The 18,986-nt window shown below is 25.7% G+C and overlaps 1 protein-coding gene across 1 annotated transcript in view; it reads left to right on the top strand.

The window, feature by feature from the left end:
• Positions 1-18,986, top strand: part of LOC129958937 (exportin-7-like) — an 81,650-nt gene that overhangs the window by 1,542 nt on the left and 61,122 nt on the right. The window contains exons 2-7 of the mRNA XM_056071687.1: positions 9,764-9,910; positions 12,738-12,831; positions 14,574-14,740; positions 16,337-16,411; positions 16,667-16,816; positions 18,641-18,841. Of these exons, the coding sequence (XP_055927662.1) occupies positions 9,764-9,910; positions 12,738-12,831; positions 14,574-14,740; positions 16,337-16,411; positions 16,667-16,816; positions 18,641-18,841 (834 nt within the window). The remainder of the gene's footprint in view (positions 1-9,763; positions 9,911-12,737; positions 12,832-14,573; positions 14,741-16,336; positions 16,412-16,666; positions 16,817-18,640; positions 18,842-18,986) is intronic.

The raw sequence follows: 18,986 nt of genomic DNA, 5'->3' as shown, positions 1-18,986 counted from the left end.
AAAATCTACTTTCTGTTGTTTTATTTTACTTTACTGTATATTTTAGTCCTCAAATTTATTCGCAAAATAAGTTGAATGTATGTACTTGAAGTAAACAGAATTTGATTTCATTAGTAATAAATGAAATTCTGTACATCAAAGACAAACCTCATAATGAATTCATTCAATTTAAAAATAATTGACATATATTTATTTTTGAACCATAATTTTTATATTTTTCAAATAGATTGAAATAATGTATTACTATTTTTTAATTGAATGTTTCAAATTATTTTTTTCATTACTTGATTCTTTAATTTTAATAAAAAAATTTCAGTTATGAGTATTAGGATTTTATATTAATTTTAACATTAAAAAAAACTAATGAGAGAGGATATTTTATACCTAAAATGTAAAACCATACTACATGTTTGAAAATTTTTATTTAATTTTGATTAACAAAGTGTTAGAAAAATGTTTAGGTTACAAAATAAATAATTAATCTCAGTAATAAAGTGACAGAAAAAAAAATGTTTAGGTAACAGAATGAATATTGGAATATTTATCTTATTAGAATAAGTTGATAATCTCGGTAATTGACATAATGACTAAGTTTTTCTCTAAATATAAATATCTATACTGATTTATCTAAACTAAGTTTTATTGATGTTATAAGTATTAGGTATTTGACAGGCAGGTATAAATGCATATTCTTATATAAAATATCAAATTGAAAATAATTTAGACATTATTAATTGAAAGTATTTTAAATTATAGGCTGTGCAGAAGTTTCTTTTATTTATTTGCATATAAAAAATGCCAAATGGTTGCTAACCATTCAAAAACATTTAACCTGATGCTTGACAGCAATATTTGTATTGTACTTTGATTGAAAAGCATACAGACTTTTTCTGATATTAAAATACTTTTGATAATGTTTCATGATAGAGTGTGCTTTTGCTCATTGATAATCATTGGTCATGGATATTTGCAGTTTTGAAGAGCATTTGTAGTTGATGAAAGTGTAAGATAAAGAAATAGATTCATATATCTTACACTGAGTGGCTTTTTTACCATGATCATTTTATCAGTGTGGTGTTGGGCCACATTGTCTTTTATACAACATTAATTTTTCTTGACATTTATGAGATGTTAATAGTTTGTGAAATCTGGGATCTCACTTGATTGATTATGACATTTTCCAATTGAATGAAATTGTGTGGTTGTGAATTTAGATGTTTTGCGATTCCTTCAAATTCATTCCACAGATATTTAATAGGAATAAGTTACGGCGACCACCTTAAGTAGAGTTTAGTCTCCTTCATGTTATTGAAACTAGTTCTGCACTATACTGCACCTTGGCAGGGTGCAGTATCTTATTGGAAATATCATTGCCATTGGGATAAACCATCTCAACATAAGATCCTTTTGCAAAATAATCATTTATGAAATAAAAAAAATAGCTATGTTTTTTCTAAAAGAAGAGAAAAAAAAAATAAGTAGCAACTTATTTATATTCATTCTAACATTGAGTCATGACTATTTTATTACTATTCAAGTTGGCAGAAAATGGGACTTGTAAATAAAGTAGACTTTTTTTCTGAATAAGCAGTTTTGAAAGTATTTTTCAGGAGAGATTGGGATCTTTAGGGATGCTAAATGAATAATGAGAGGTGTTCATTTAATGCAGTAAATGTGCTATTTTAAAATCTCTACATTTTTTTTGTGAATATCATGTTATGCATAGCATACAAATGATATAAAATGTGTATGCATGTATTAGAATGAAAATATTTTTGTCACATTTTCACAAATTGATGGGTTTTTTTTTTTCTTTGTCAATATTTAGAATTTACACATTTCTTTTTGAAGGGAAGGGGAGCTTGAATAAACTTACAGCATTCAAACCAAGGAAATAGAATTTTGGAACTATTTTGTTTTCTGAAATAAACCTTTGTACTTCAGATAATAGAAGCTAATTTTAAATGCTTGTTTAAAAAAATAGAATCAAAACATATTCATTTTTGTTAGCTCAAAATAAAATTAACTACATTTTATAACACTAATTAAAATGTTATATTTGGATTTGGAATATTTTAATTGTACAAGTCAAACTTGTTCCATTTATAAACAGGTTCTTGGCTGATGAACAGAAGTTTGCATATGAGTATTTTTTTTTTGTGTGTTTGTTTTTAAAGCTATTTTTCTATTCATATTCTTAAAGGATTGATTATGATTTCAGAATAATGAGGTATTGTAGTGTATTGTTTTCAGATATTGTAGTGAAGCTCAGAAATGCATCAATATATTTTTGTTATGTTTTCATCACTATAGAATAAGACTATCATTGTATAGTGATATCTTAAAAATGAGGCGTACATTCCCCCCCCCCCAAAGTTATTCCTTTAATGTGGTGTAGTTTTTTTTTATTGGAAAGTTAAATTCTTTTGGCATTGGATGTTTATTTTTTTATATGTGCAAATCTTGAATGCTAATGTGAATAATAATTAGGTTTTAGTATGTAAGCTGGCATTTTATCCCAAGCAGAATTCAAAAGTGTTTATGAATTGCATTGATGTAACACTGAAATCTTTCTTTTCTTATTTTGTATGTGACAATGCATTTCTGCAGATTTCAACATTTTCAGAATCAAATTTTATCATTCTTGAAATTTATTAATTTTAATTTCAATTAATTTTATTTTTATTAATCTTATTAATAACTCTATGATATTTTTAATATATCTAATACTTTTTATGTGAATTTATCCATTTTATTGTTCATTTAATAGTTATTTTACTTCTTGATGTTTATATTTTGCAGAATTCATTATTTTATCAAGTTCAAATTCTTTTTTGTTCCAAATTGATTTTAGTAATTATATATGATTTGAGTATTTATAAACATTATGGTTAAAGAAGATTCCGCTATTAGGAAACAAAGTTTTTAATACTACTACATATTTACATCTAAAATGTACTACAAATAATAATTTTGTTTTTAATTTCTTGAACACTCTGCCAATGTTCATGCAATTTCCAGATATACATGAGTTAATTAATTTTTGACAATCCAATGTGCATAAGATTTCCTACTGGAACTTTTTTTAGTTAATCAGTTGGCAATCACATCTGAGATATTGTTAATAGGATAATGGCCCATCTAGACTGGCATATCTTCTAATTATTTTAATAAGTGGTAACTTTTGGACTAATTAGAGAATTCTCAGTTGTTGCAGTACCCAGTTCTTTAGTTTATTGGCAGTTTACTATATTTAACAAAATGTTAAAAAAATATCTCAAAAGTTTCCAAAAGTTGTTCATTAGGAAGACAACAATATAATAAAAATATCGAAGAAATTGGTGGAAAAAAGAAAGGGTGGATGTCTTTTATTCTTTGAATACTTTTTTCTTTATGCGGTTTATTTTAGTAAGAAGGTTAAAAATCCCTTTATTTGATTTAAAGATTGATTACAATATTGATTGCTTCTTTTAAAGATTGGATGATATCACTTTGTCCTTCTTATTAACTTTTTCTATTAATCTTTAGATAATGAGCTAGAAGAGAATTAAAAAAAAAAAAAAACTCATATGGTAGGGATTTTAACATAAACACAAAGCAATTTTTACTTTTATTCGCAAGTAGTTAAAAATTTAATATGTTAGATTTATCTTGATTGATACCTTTTCTTCTTTCTCTCTTTAGTTATCTAACTGCCCCTTACACATGCAATGAGTGAATAGAACAAGAGAGTAGAGTAAACAATTAAATAATTAGAGCTGAGACTGATTAGGTACACAAGGCAAGTGAATTCCAAGTTGTTTACTAGTAAAGTATTTTGGCCATCTATAAGGAAAGGTATTATGAAGCAGTTATTGAATTCATAAATAAAGGTCAATGGAGGATATCCATGGTTACAACAAGAGGGGGGGGGGTATCTAAGCAAGTTTAACCTTCTCAGCAACCAACGACTAACACTTAAAGCTGTCAGGATGATAAAATTGGCAATCTTTTAATCTGTTTCTTTTCATTTCTCTTCTTTCTTATTTTCCTCTTTCTAAATGACTTTTTAAAAATTGCATTTTTACTACTCATGCAACTTATTTCGTACTGTGTGTTATTTAAATATTTTATTTCTAATGTTATAAATTAATTATTTAAATAAAATAAATTGTTCTTTAGTTGAAAATAAACATATTTTTGAAATGCATATTTGAAGCAAAGTTCCAGTGTTAACTGGGTATAAGTAGTTAAAAAGTTTCTTATTTAATAATGTTAAATTGCTGAAAATTCTAGAATTTGACATTGAATATAAAATTTTTTGTGTAAATAGAAAATAGTTTTTGAAATATTTTTGCAAATCTTTCATTTCTGAGTTGATGACTCACCTCTAATATGCTTACTGTACATGGCTGTATATAAAACCAGCTAGAAAAATATGTATTGCTTATCAATTAATGACTTGCAATGTTTTGATTTGTTCATATCTTAAATGTAATTACCAGTGACAATGAATTTTGGCATTCATACATTTGACTTTTCTCTGTCTACTTTTTTCCTTTATTGCTAGAAGGTCTTTTAGATATTACTGATATGTAATTTTTCTATTTTCTCTGAAATAGATGCATTCATTCCTTTACATATAGACATGCATGATAACCATGTACGGTCGTAAAGACAGAGTGGGGAGGGGGGAGGAGTCACCCAGCTTTATTCCGGCATTAGTTTGAATTAAAACATTCTGTGAGGGGCTGTCTATATATTGAAATAAGAGCAAAATTTCCAATGGCAACACCCATTTTTCTCATCAAATTTTAAAACTAAATCAGAAGTTATTCCCGAAAACCAAGTTTTATCAATTTGCGTCTATTTGTTTCAAAATTAAGAGGTAACAAAATTTTGACTTTCTAATGTTAAAAATAAATTTTGAACATTTATTGATATCTTAAAAACTTAATTGACCTAAACTCTTTTTATTATGAAAATATAAAGTATTCTACACATTTTGCATACATATTTAACACGAAAAAGTAACTTTTAATATGTGAAAAAAATTACAAAATTAGAGTTAAAAATTTTTTTGCAATATGCTTAAATTTTGTTATAAATCAAAAGACGGCCATTTTATGGGGACATAAAAATTTCCAGCTCATTCCTACTTGTAGTTTTTCCATTGCATTAAGTTTCCTGTATTTTTCCTAAAACAATGCATTTAAGGCTACATGCATCAATTTCAAAATATCGACAGTTTTTTATTTGACATTGAAATGCTGCTGATCATGCATTCCTTTAAACAAATATTGTTTTCTGCACTGCAAAATATGTATAAAAAAAATTCATCAGCGTAAAAAAAAGAAAAAAAATATTCCATTGCTTTAAAATTTTAAAAATAGTCACTAATTTTGAATGTGGAGGATTGTAATAAGCTAAAATTTTCATTTGTCAGTTCATATAATGTCTGTTACAGAATATAACAAAAATCAGAAAATGGAATTTTTTTTTCTTCTTATTAAATATTTTGTAGAATATAACTATTTAATTTTACATACATTTTGAAAAATTATTTCTCTTAGTAATTTATAGATAACAAATATTAATCCATTTAATACAGTTGATTGATAAATACTGAATTTTTCAATGCCAGTTTAATTTAATTAACTTTGTTCTGTTTAAGCAAATACGTTCTAATATAAATTTTTGATTATTAAACTGGTTATTTCTTAAAGACATCTAAAGGAATAATTATTTATATAATGATTTATGTATAATAATTATTCTTATATGTAATAATTCTTATTAACTTATAATTCTATATAATTATTCTTGTAACTACTGCCATTGAAATATCTATTCATATAAGAAGCAGAAAGATGTGTGATGAATTATAGCTTAAAAAAGTGCTACAGTAATGGAAATTAAAGATATGAATGAACATTTAGAATGATATTCTGCGAATTGCTTTTCACATTTGTAACATGTATATCCTGTATACATGACTTCATGCTATGAATCATTGACAAACAGAAAGCATTTTCATAGAACACCAAATTGCCCATAAATCCAGGAAGAAAGGGGGATTTACATTTATCAGTGAATGAGATGCACACCTTTTTTTGTATGCTTTTAAAATAAAGCAGTGCATCATTTCATGGTGCATCTGTGAGTAGTATGTTATAATAATATGTACTGATAAAGAAATGCGGAAATAAAACACAACAGAATAAGAATAAGTTATTTTTCCCCTCTAAATTGGTAAGATATTAATTTTAACACTAAAATTGACATTTCTTGTGAATAATAAAAAATATATTTAATTTTATATCTTTTACTCTTATAACAAAACTTTCTATTTTGGTGCTTTCAGCATCTTGGAGAATCAGGCTCAGATGTAACTTTTAAAAAACTTTCTGTGCTCTTGAATATTTCTTTGCAGAAAATAATCACAATTCTTCCAAAATGTTCTCTATGAATACTTTGTCATGAATGGAATAACAGTTGATTTTAACGTATAGATTATAATTTTACAGATGTCTTTAAAGTGCATAAAAATAAAAAAATGCTGTTATCGACATAACAGAGATTATTTCAATCTTGCACATCTAAATATAAAACAACCCCTTAACAGAAAGTGTCAAATATCTCTGCTTGTAATCATGGCATGTTAACCAAAAGTTGACTTAGGGTATTTTTTCTTTGGGAAATCTATTCATGATGTCAAAATAGGATGCTACCAAAGCAAATTTCAACGTTTGTAGAATTTTAAATATATAGACAACCTCCTTTGGAAATTTTAGGCACAGCATCTTTTAGTATTCATTACTACTTTTTAAATGGTACCATTAGTTTTCACATCAGACGATCGATTACAAAATAAATTTGGGTGGCTCCTTTATTTTTCTGTGACTGTACATCTTTAGATTATTCTTCTAGTCGATGAGTGGAGCTACTATGGTTCCCTGTGTCTTGTTGGTTGGTCACATGAATTATCAATCTTTTATGAATCATGTAATTAGATAAATTTCCTTTGTTTACTACAGAGGCTTATCTCTGTACCTGAAAGTGGCACTGATTGTATAGGTTCAGGTTAGTACTTTTACAGTTGCTTGCAATAACTTTTTTTTTTTTTTGTGTGTTTGAGGGTGTTGTTAATCCTAAAATCTTCAGGTGTAATCTGACAAAAAAAAAGTTTAAAAAAAAATGGCTACTTTCTTCATATTGCCAATTTTTATTTGAATCCAGTGCTGATACCCTCATTTATGAAATATATCCTCATTTGCAAGTTAAAAAATCATTATTGGAATAAATGACAATCTATAATCTCTGAAGAAATAGATATTGGATGATTTTCTTATTGAAACTATAGCAACAACTCAAACAAAATAATTTCTTCTTGCTCAGAGCTTAAGTAAAATTTCTATTAAACTCTTCATAACAGATTAAATATTTTCCCTGAAATTATATGAGAAACAGCTAAAATATTTCAAACTATATATTTTAAAGTCTTATGGATCAAGATGCCTCATATATTAAATAAGTCATAATAGAGAAAGGAAAATTAATATTGTCTTAAAATGTTTTGTGCTGTAGTGTTAGGTTTTATATACCAAATATGCAGCATGTTGCATAGCTTTCAGCCAGAGAATTAGCTGCTTCAATAACTAACTTATTCTAGCTATCTATTTTTTGCTATTCATCTGTTGAATGTCTTAATGAAAATCTTCCCTTAAATGGCAGACTATTATATCCATCAGACCAAATATTGTCCATACTATTAAAATGAAAAAGATTCAATGATTTAAAACTAAGAAAAAGTATTTCTTGTCTTGTAGCTTCTCAGCTAGTTTCACATTGCTAACAAATATAAAACTGTGAAATAGTTCAAATTGAACAACTGAAACAAGTGAATCATTTTTTAAAAAAAACCATTAGTAAATATTCTAAGCACTTTAACTGATAACAAAATTTTAAAATACTGAAACAAAATTGAAGAAATAAAATGTTGTATTTGATATTTTTAACTACTTTCCACTAAATATTACTCCTATGTACCTTACCCTACAGACAATTCGTTAACACGAAAAAAATGAAAACCACCTTCTGTAAATTGTGGGCCAGAATCTATATATTTAGTTCTCTTCTGACTGTTGTACTGATCAAGAAATGAATCTTTTAAATGTCTTTAATTGTGTATCTTCAGAAGTAATTTGATACCATAAATTTTTTAAAAACTATATACTCTCTAAAATAGCTTACTTGTCTATTTCAGAATTCAGACTTTTTTCCATTGCAGTATCATATATTAAGGAGAAAAAATGAAATTAAAGAAAATTAAGTTAAAAAATTAAAAATTAAATTGAATTATTGTCAGAGGAAATCATAAGTTTCATATATTGATTTTGCCAGTTTGAATTTTTTTTTATTAGTGTTATATTAATTTGTTGTGCTAATAAATAGGAATGCTATAATCTTTGTATATTTTTATTGTCACTGAGTTACATTTTAATATTTTGTAGAATTTATTTTTTGTTTGGCATATCATATAGTCATATCTGGCTTTTTCACTGCTAAGCACAGCACTAATCATATATGGAACTTAATCATTTTTTTTTATTTGGGTTATTCAAGAAATTTATTAGTAGTAATGGGGAAGGCAACAATATTTTGTGGTGGAGTCTATGTATCTGTAGTCTATACATGCAAATTGATATAAAATTTATTTTAAAATGTAATTATAGTAACATTGTTATAATGTTCTTCTTTGTATAAAGAATGATTATTTTAGCAATCGCAGCCATAAGATCTACAATTCAAGCTGTGTTTGATGCAGCTTAGTCAGTTATGGCTGTTGTATCATAAAATGTAATTTAACCAGAGAAAAAGTGACTAGCTGCTCTTATGTTAACAGGACATAAAACTCATAGCACCAAATTAAAATTAGAATTATTTTAAATTTCAAATTAAACAAAAACTGGATTGCTTTGAGATGTTATATGGGCAATTCAAGGAACCAGATAAAAATTTCAGAACTATCCCTCAATTATAATAATAAAATTCAAATTAGCATAATTCCTTTGTATTAATTATAAGATGTTGACATTAAATAGCGACAAATTCATAAAATTGAAAATGGAAATTAGCATATAAATTACCTGGAAATGAAATCGCTGCAGGTTTTGATACTTGTTTTTGTTTATTGCAGTGTCAGTAGTGCTCATTTATGACTGATACCGTGAATATCGTATATCTCATATAACATAGGATCATTTGAAAAATGGCCAGATGTTATGTGAGAAGTATTTTTAATGTCTTATTGGCAAAGACAGGGAAGGATTGTACTGAGAATTATTTAAATTCAAATTAAATAATTTCGAAGTTTTTTCTGATTTTTTTTTTTTAGCTACAAAATTGTTTTTTAATTATTATTAGTAAAGTATTTCAAATATTTAGAAATAAATTTTAAAAAGTTTCTTGATATCTGCTATAGTTTATTTCAAAGAATTTGTTTTTTATACTGCAACTTTCAATTTTTATTTTGTTATTCTCCATTTAATTAGGGATTTATTTACTCTTCTGCCTGTATTGTTAAAAGTTTATATATTTTCATGCTAGTGAAAGTGTCACATTTTTTAAAAATTAATAGCACTACTTAATGTATAATTAGTGTTGAAGTGTCTTTAATAAAAGTAATGTGCCTTTCCTTATTTATTGTTTATTTCAGCAGAAAAGAATTATTTAACTTGCATTTCATATTACAATGTCTATAATTTATTTCTGTTGATTTTAGGATTTGGCTCAGTTAGAAGTTCTTTGTAAGCAATTTTACGATTCAAACAATCCTGAAGAACGAGCTACTGCTGAGAAAGCTCTAGTCAATTTTGTTCATGTGCCAGATTGTTTACCTACATGTCGCCTCCTACTTGAAAGAGGAGATGTAAGTGTTTAACCCTTTTTTTACATTCTAACTCTTAAAAAAAATTCCTTGAATGTGATTATTCATAAGCACTAAAAAAGCACTTGCAAATGAAGATGTTATTTACTGTTACTGTGTTTTGCTGAGGAAATGTAATCTGTAATTATGTTAAAACCATTGAATTATAACTTCTTGTACTGTCTACACTTTATTCTTGAAGTTTGTTTTGTATTTATTAATGGTAATAAAAATGGAAATTAATAATAAAAATTAAATAATACCAATAATTTGTATTTAATGGTATTTTGCTAGATGATCTGTTTCTCATTTAGGACATTTGCTTTTAATTAGCCTGGCTTAAAGTTAGGCTTTTCGTTAAATTTCATTGCATTTACTATTGACATATCATTTGCTAAAATATTCATTTATGATAAATTTTCACTAGTTTTTTTTTACTAACATTTACTGTTTTAATTGTTGGCTGTCCCCCTCTCCACATTTGTAATGAGTAATCACATATTATTTAAATTCTGTAGTTTTTTTCATATTTGTATGTTTATAAAAGTACAGAGGTACTGTTTGCATATTTGTATGTTTAAAAGTACAGAGGTACTGTATGCATGAAATATTGAAATTTGTTTTATTGAAAGAATTCATGTTTGCCTGTTCTTTCTCATTCATAAAGTATATTGGTTGCATTTTAGTACATAAAGAAGTGCAAAATTGGATTGTTAGTATAACCAAGAATGACTTGTGCCTATAAACAAAGTATAATTCACCATTAAATGAATCCTTAATTTTTTAAAAAGCAGAAATCAAGGTTACCTATAATGTGCTTTTTCTAAATTAAGTTATTCAATTGTGTGACAATAAATAATATTGGTCTACCCGCTAATGTTTTAAATTCTTCTCCCTGTTGTTGAAATTATTGCATAACTGTAGCCTAGCAGGGACAGGTACTGAACTACTATGTTAGGAATCAGAGTTTAAATAATATTTGTTTCAAATTTTTAATTTTTCCATAATAAAAATAGTTTCAGATTTATTAAGTTAAAAAGAGGGTGATTAATTTCTCTTATTTTATTCATTGATTGTTTAAGATACCGTAAGCAGTTTTTATTCTTGAATTTATGTGTCAATGTATTGTAATGTTACAGACATGTTCTCTATTTATTTATTATTTTGAAACTGAAAATTATTGTTATTGAAAAATTTTCAGTTAGTGTCAGTCTTTAATATTTTTTCTCCCATATTTGTATATTTTTATTTTTAATCCTTAAGAAATTTACTGTTGAAAAATACAATATCAACCTGTATGAAAACATCTGAGCATTTAATAGCAATTTTTTCCAGACAGTGAAAATACAAAACCTGCCAATAAAAATTTGTTCCTGTTCTCTATTTTATCTAATTTAATGTATTAAGTTGTGCATATGTGCTTTTAGTTATTATCTCATTTATAAATTCTGAAACATATGCGTGATTACTAAATCTAGAATCTAATTTTGCATTAAATTGTAAAGAAATATCTACTTTTTATTCTTTTGCTTCCAGAAAAGAAATTTAATATATTCATAGAGCAATAATATAAAAAAATATTAAGTTTTGGTATCTTTAAACTCAGACTGCAAATTTGGAATTTAGTTAATGGTTTATAATTCAATGCTTATAATATTATATAATAAATATTTTTATTATTTTAAAAAGGTATGGAACAATTATGCAATATACATTGTAATTTCTATAAATTCAGAAAACATGTTGTAGAGTGATATGTGCTATATCAGTATTATAGTATAAATACAATATGAAACTGCCAAAATGGAAACCAAAATAATAGCCAAATTTTATGATTATGACGTCTGATCGATATAATTTGTTTTTATTGTACATATTTGTGCAATCCAATGTATTTTCTGTAATTATATTTTGCATTTCTTAAAAATTTTCAGGTTTTTTTAATGTTTTATTAAATTTCTTTTTTTTACTTGTAATTTACTCAACTCTAAAAATTTTTTCATTGAGTTATGAATGTCTAAATACAATTGCATGCCATCATAAACTGTCACTTTCAGAATAATCTTTTGAAAAGTGTATGATTTTTAAATTTGAAAACAGATAAATTTTTATGTTTTTAATTTAATAGAATCTGTTTGCTCATTTAATTATTTTGTCTGCATTTCATTGCTCACATTTGAAGAATAAAAGTACAGAAACTGTTAGTATTGCTGAAAGGAACTTGATGGTGTAAGAAATATTTGTTACTCTTATGTCTGTTTTTTGTCATCTGTTAAGATTAATTACTTTTCTTATTGTAATTAAATAATTTTAAGCTAGAAAACTTTTTTTTATTTGTCTTTGGTAAAAAATAATCTTTTGAAAGTTTTAATTGGAGTAATTTTGGTGATTAAGTATTAAATTTGTTCCTCTGAATGGAGAAAAACAACAACAATTGAATTTGATAATTTAAAATTTTAAAATTATTTTATTAATAACCACCTTTATATAACAATAAAATTTATTTCATTATTTCATTTCAACAGTAATAATCTGTGATCTAAGAGTGGCTTAAATAACTGAGATTTGGTTTAAAGTTTGTTTGGTCACAGAAATTTAAGTGATATTTATAAGTTTTTTTACTTTTGTATTTAAAATTTCTACAGATTTTATGTATTATTAAAAAGAGTTTAAATATTTGTGTTATGTTATGCATGAGATCTTTTCTGAATTTAATAGCACCTGTTGAATTCTGAATATGAAGTTCTAATGATACAGGTGGCCATTAGGGTTTATTAACTTTTGTGGAAATTTAGTTTCTTGTATTATAAAATTTTTTATTGCATTATAGTCTTCCTATGCTCAACTGTTAGCTGCAACTACGCTAACAAAATTGGTCTCTAGAAATCCTCAAACTCTTACATTGCAACAAAGAATAGAAATAAGTAAGCATATACTTATAGCAATAAAATTCATTATTTTTTATTATTATTATTTTGCTTAATTTTTTTTTTTGATAAAAGTATTTTTATCCCTATTATTTAGCATATGGAAATATTCAATACAAATATCTGCAGCTGTTTACTGTAAATGCTTTTCTTATGTATTGTTTGGCTATGTTTTGTCTGCATATTCGATTTTTTGCGTAATATAAAGTTTTGTTATTGAGTTTGTTGGGATTTTTAACCTTGCATCCACTGTACTGGATCCTGATTTTCAGATTTGAATATTCTGTAACAATATTCAAAGTAATGTCGATTATGAAGTTTTCTATTGGCCATCTCTGCCTACAAATGATGAATTTACTATAATTGCAGGTTTTAATGTTATTTTATATTAGTCTAATTTTTCCTTTCTATTATAGAGGAGACTTTGTTCTTTATTTTGCTCTTAAGTTATTCAATTGATTATAATTTTTATATCAAAAAGAAGTTTATTTATAATTTTAAAAGGATTTGAGTGTTTTGGTCTTATTGCCACTGCACATATCAAAAATTTTTCGCCGAAAAATATATTGTAATTTTGTAAGGACTAAAATTCATTTATCAATAATTAGCATTGATGTTTGAAATAATTCTTTATTTTACAAAAATAAAAACTGAACATGTACCAAAATAAATGTTTTAATCGTGCTTCATTTTATTTTAAAACCATGAGTAAGTTCAAGTTTATGATTGGCGCTGGAATTAGAATTTTGAGATTACATCATACTATGTTTTCAATTTATCTTATTTATGCCTCTTGTGTGTACTACAACAACAAAAGGATTGTGTAGATTGACTCGAAATTAAATCAACACTTTTATGTAAATCAAGTAATAATATATAATTTAAGTTAAATTTTTTGCAAATAAATTACCCAAAAGCAAAAACGAACGGTGGAATTCTTTTGAAATGTATTATTACATAACTCATACGGTAACCACCACTAGCTTGTTCTTTGTTTAACATTAATTTATGCTTATATTGTATTCTTTTTTAATTACGATTGCTATAATTTTTATTAATTGTTTAATTTTACCTAAAATCATTACTGTTTTAAATCGTATGAATTATCATTTTGTGACAGTGGAACTATTAGTGAATTTAATGCCTTATAACCGTTTGATATATGAACAATAAAGCTATAAAATAAAATATTAAGAGTATTTGATTGTTTTCGACTGGGGGAGAATTGGGTTGTAAATATTCATTTTTTAAAACTTTTTTTGTATGAGTGTATTTAAGGATCATACTAGAATTTACTGTAGTCACTAAGGTTATTATTATGTAGACTTGTGTTAATCATTCTTAAGAGTGGGAGGTTAATTGTTTTTAATCCATTCCATAAAATATATAGAAAAGTTAAGCAGTGAAAAATATTGATAACAGTGGGGTATCTATGATGCATGAATGAAAAATATTAATTGTGTTATCATTTGAAACTAGATTTTTATTTATAGATTATTTTTTCCATTATCAGCTTATAAATAAATATTATTTCATATATTATTCTGATAAATATGTAATGTTTTTATGTTAATCCATAAATCAGTTTCTAATTGTTTTATGTCATTATTTTATATAATTACAATAGTTTTATGATAAGTTACCCTATTGTGCTGATGTTTTTTAAGCTTAATGTATATGATGTTTTGAGTTTGTCATTGAAGAAATTTTGAATGAATTTAATTAATTTTTAATTTCAGAAAATTATGTACTCTCATATCTCGCTAATTGTCCTAAACTAGCTACATTTGTTACCCAAGCATTAGTTCAACTGTTTGCCAGACTTACTAAAGTTGGATGGTTTGAAACCTACAAAAAAGAGCACGTATTTCGAAATATAATTACCCAGCTGACTGGGTTTTTGCAGGTTTGTATGATTTATTTGAATAACTAGTCTAAAAAAGTTTTTATTTTCACATAAATTTTATTCTGAAACTATGCCATAGTTTGTGTATGCTTTAAAGAAATTCTATTCTCACATATGCACACAATATGCAAAAATTTCTTGTGGGTCTATGTATTATGAAAAACTTTGAGATGGTAACAATTTTGTAAATCAATTCATTACCATTAAATTGTGTGATTGGATTAATCCCAATGGCAGTTGTTTTATATGTGTTATTAAAGTAATTATCATAAAGTTTGCATGTTTTTTTATACTCTTTGTATGTTATTACCAGAAATTGGTGTTTAGGAGATTTTTTATAATTTATATGCTTTTTTTAATACTGATTTAATTTATTTATTGATTAATATTTTTTAAAAAAATTTCTAGTTTTTTATTATTACCTGACTAAATTTTTGCCATTTTTTTTACATTTTCAAACTTAGCTGAAAACCGTTAAGTGTTTAATTTAAAAATTGTAACTAGGAAGAGTAGGAAAATTTCAGCAGTTAGAAAACTTTTGAAAGAATCTTTGTAAAATTGGAAGAAAATAAAATGAACCAAATCATCACCATATTTCTTAATATTTCATTTAATATAATAGTAATTAGCACTATTAAAGTTTATGGAATATAAATATGTTGAAACTAAGATTTAGAATTGAAGATTTATTTTATTTTCAAATTAGGTGATGAATGTTAATAATTAGCTAGTGGCCTTAATTCATATGTACTGCAATGATTATTAAAATTGATACATAAAATAGTTGTTATTTCTTGCTAATTGACTAATGGTTTACTAAATATTATGCATTTGATAATCAAACAACTATAGAGTGTTTAATTTTTTCCTCTTAAATAATTTCATTATTTTCTGATGTTCGGAATATAAAGTTAAGTTACAAGCGTTTTCGGTTTCCACGCACCCGAGTCTGCTTGCGCTTTTAAAATGAATGCTATCTCATCTAAATTAAGAAAAAATTCCTTTTGAAGTTATATAAGCTCTGAATGTGCTTTTTCCTTCTTTCTGCAGTCCTATTCCAAGTGTACTATTCTTTTGTCATGGAATTAACAAAAATGTTTAAAAACATGTAACAATTGAAATTTTAATGTAAACGTTGAATATATATATATATATATATATATATATATATATATATATATATATATATATATATATATATATATATATATATATATATATATATAAAATATCTTAATGTATCAAATAAGTCACTTTTATTTCTTTTATGTTATAAAAAAAGGAAAATAGCTAATGCACATATCTCAAAACATTTTTGGGGTTTAATTGGTAAAACCTTTTTGCTATCTTATTTTGTTTTGTCTTTAATATCTCTATTCCTTTTGACTTAAATGAACAAAGCTGAATTCAAATAATTCTCTATGGTTCTCAAATTTGCTACTTAGAAGTTTTTAAAGGTGATATTAGCATACTGATAAGTAAAGTTGTTAAAAAAATAATTCCGATTTTTTTTTATCATTAAATATCATGTTTGGAAAGAAGTTGTGTTTCTTTATGCTTTTGCATTACTTAATTTGCCATTTCCTTTCATAATAGGGTCCTGTTGAGTATTGTGTGATAGGTGTTCAATTACTGTCTCAAGTTACTTGTGAAATCAACCAAATCAGCGAAGTAATTATACACTTTTCATTATATTTAGGCAAGGAATTTTATTTTGAAAGTAGCACTTTTTGAGACATTGAAGTCTTCAGATTTGATATGTGGAGTTACGTTAATATTATTAGTTATGATTCAAATTCACCTTTGTTACAGTTTTTAAAAATTATTTCTTAAATTGTTTATTAATATGATAAAAATGTTTAATCATAAATTAAATTGAATGTTTCTACCAAAATAATCATTATTTTAATAAAATTTGGGTTGTAGGCTGAAGCCAACAAATCATTAACTAAACAACGCAAAACAGCAACCTCTTTCCGCGATACAGAACTGTATGAAATATTCCAATTAGCTTGTGATATGCTAAGAAGAGCATTAGAGAATTGGAAAACACCATCCTTTAAAGATGAAGCAGAGGTAAATATTTTTTAAATAACTGAATTTTTCTTTTGAAGTCATTCTGTAATCTGGTATTGATTCGAAGATGCTTGTTTATATCTAAAAGTTATTTTTTTTTCCTGGTGCTGTTTGAACGATACTTGTAAAATTAACAATATATAGAAATAAAAATACTTAAAAACAGTATGAAATATTTTTAAATGAAAGAATTCTTATTCTTTTCCACTAAACAAGATGAAAAAACTCTCGATTTCTATATGCTGTTGTTAAGTTCATTGGAATTTTAATTAAAAGTTTTACACATTTTTGTTATTAAATTGATTTTCTATATAAATTTGCAACTTAACAGTGTTCTAATAATACTTCTGATTAACCACTACATTAGGCATTTTCAACTGTAGGCCACAGAGCAAAATTGTGCAATTTCTAATATGTGAATTGCCAGTAAAATATTTCTTGACATGATAGCCTTAGTCTAATTATTAAAATCAAATTTCAGAACTTTATTCTTAGGATTTGTTTCATGCTTTGAATTATATTTGATTATAGATCAGTATCTAATCCTTTTTTATTCTAATTAATTGGCTCTTAAGTGAATGGTTTTTATATATTTTGTCCACTTTCCAAAGTAAGTTCTTCTTGCTCTAATATTGCAGCAACTTTAGAGCAAGAAGCATTGTGAATTTTATGTGATATTTTCAGGATAATTAAGTTTTTTGCTTCATTTTACTTATAACATGTACTCAACTTATTCAAATTAAAATCAAGTTCATGTAATTCAAATTTCAGAATTTCATTCATGGAAATATTTTTCGTGCTTTCAAATTTGCATGAAAATAAGAGGTTCAGATTGTTTTACAGTTGTTTGGTTGACTTGGAAGTTCAAGAACTCTGGCAAACTTCGTATTTGAGCATTTAAATTGTGTTAAAAATATTGCAATTTTTTTTTTCATTTCATTTAAAATTTATAAATTTAACTTTTTTTTTATGTAAGGTATTGAAATCAATCCTTTTCAAGATGTCCCACACAATGAAATCTTTTGGCATTTCAGTTTATTGTAATACTTTTTATTGTTGCTTAAACCTACTTGTTTTAAATCATAAATTATTATATTATATCTAAATCAATAAAAATATCTAGATTTGGAAGTTGGGAGGGAACTTTTATTGCTGAAAGGCCTTTATAGGCTTAATTCATCTTCGTCTTCTTGACTAAATGCTGGAGTGCTTGATATCATAAAAGATTATTTGCAGTTTCTCATAATGCAGGGCACCATATGGCAAAATTGATCTCCAACTCTGATTCCCTCCCAGTATGCTAGAATGTTACTATTTTAAGAGATTATTTCTACTTTTACTTAGGTCTTAGGCACTTATAGAATAGTTGTGTGAGAAATGCTAATCTAATGCATCCCATGTTCCATATTGTCAGATAGAGATGTTTTCTGTATCAAACTGGCTCATCCAATTTATCAAGTTTTATACATGCACAAATTTGAAAAAAGAAAATGTTGATAATTAGTTTTCTTTCATTATTACACTTTGTCTTTTTGTTTCAGTTTCAATAAAACGAATTTGTAAACCTTTTTGTTATATGTATTTTTGTGGGTATTACTTTAATTTATGAATACTTCTATTCATTGTAAACAGGAGTAGAAATTTTCTTGTGTTATGTTGATGATTGTTAATTAAATATTTAAATATTTTTTTATGTATAATTCTTTGCATTATTGCAACTATAAAAATTTTACATTATTGCAACTATACCTTTGGCTGTATGACCCAGTTTAGTTATTACAATTGATTACTTTTGCTGGAATATAATTATGCAAATTTTTTTAGCATAATCTAATGAACAGTTTGCTTCGACTGGCTTACAATTGTATATCCTTTGACTTCATTGGAACATCGCCAGATGAATCGTCGGATGATTTATTTACTGTACAAATACCTACAAGTTGGAGACCTGCATTTTTAGATTTCAATTCACTTCAACTTTTTTTTGATTTATATCACAGTTTACCTCCAGGACTTTCCTCAATGGTAAGAACTTTTTTTTCTTATTTTATTTTTTATCAATATTGTGCTTTGATAATTTTATTGTATTAAAAATTATAGCTTTTATTATGCATATAAAAGTACGTATTTTTGCTTTTGCTGCTTATTTTGTTGATGTAAATTATGCGCT

The sequence above is a fragment of the Argiope bruennichi genome, chromosome X1, assembly GCF_947563725.1.
Source record: "Argiope bruennichi chromosome X1, qqArgBrue1.1, whole genome shotgun sequence".
Classification (NCBI taxonomy): Eukaryota; Metazoa; Arthropoda; class Arachnida; order Araneae; family Araneidae; genus Argiope; species Argiope bruennichi.
The sequence above is the reverse complement of the archived record's forward strand: the minus strand, read 5'-3'. Positions and strand labels throughout refer to the sequence as shown.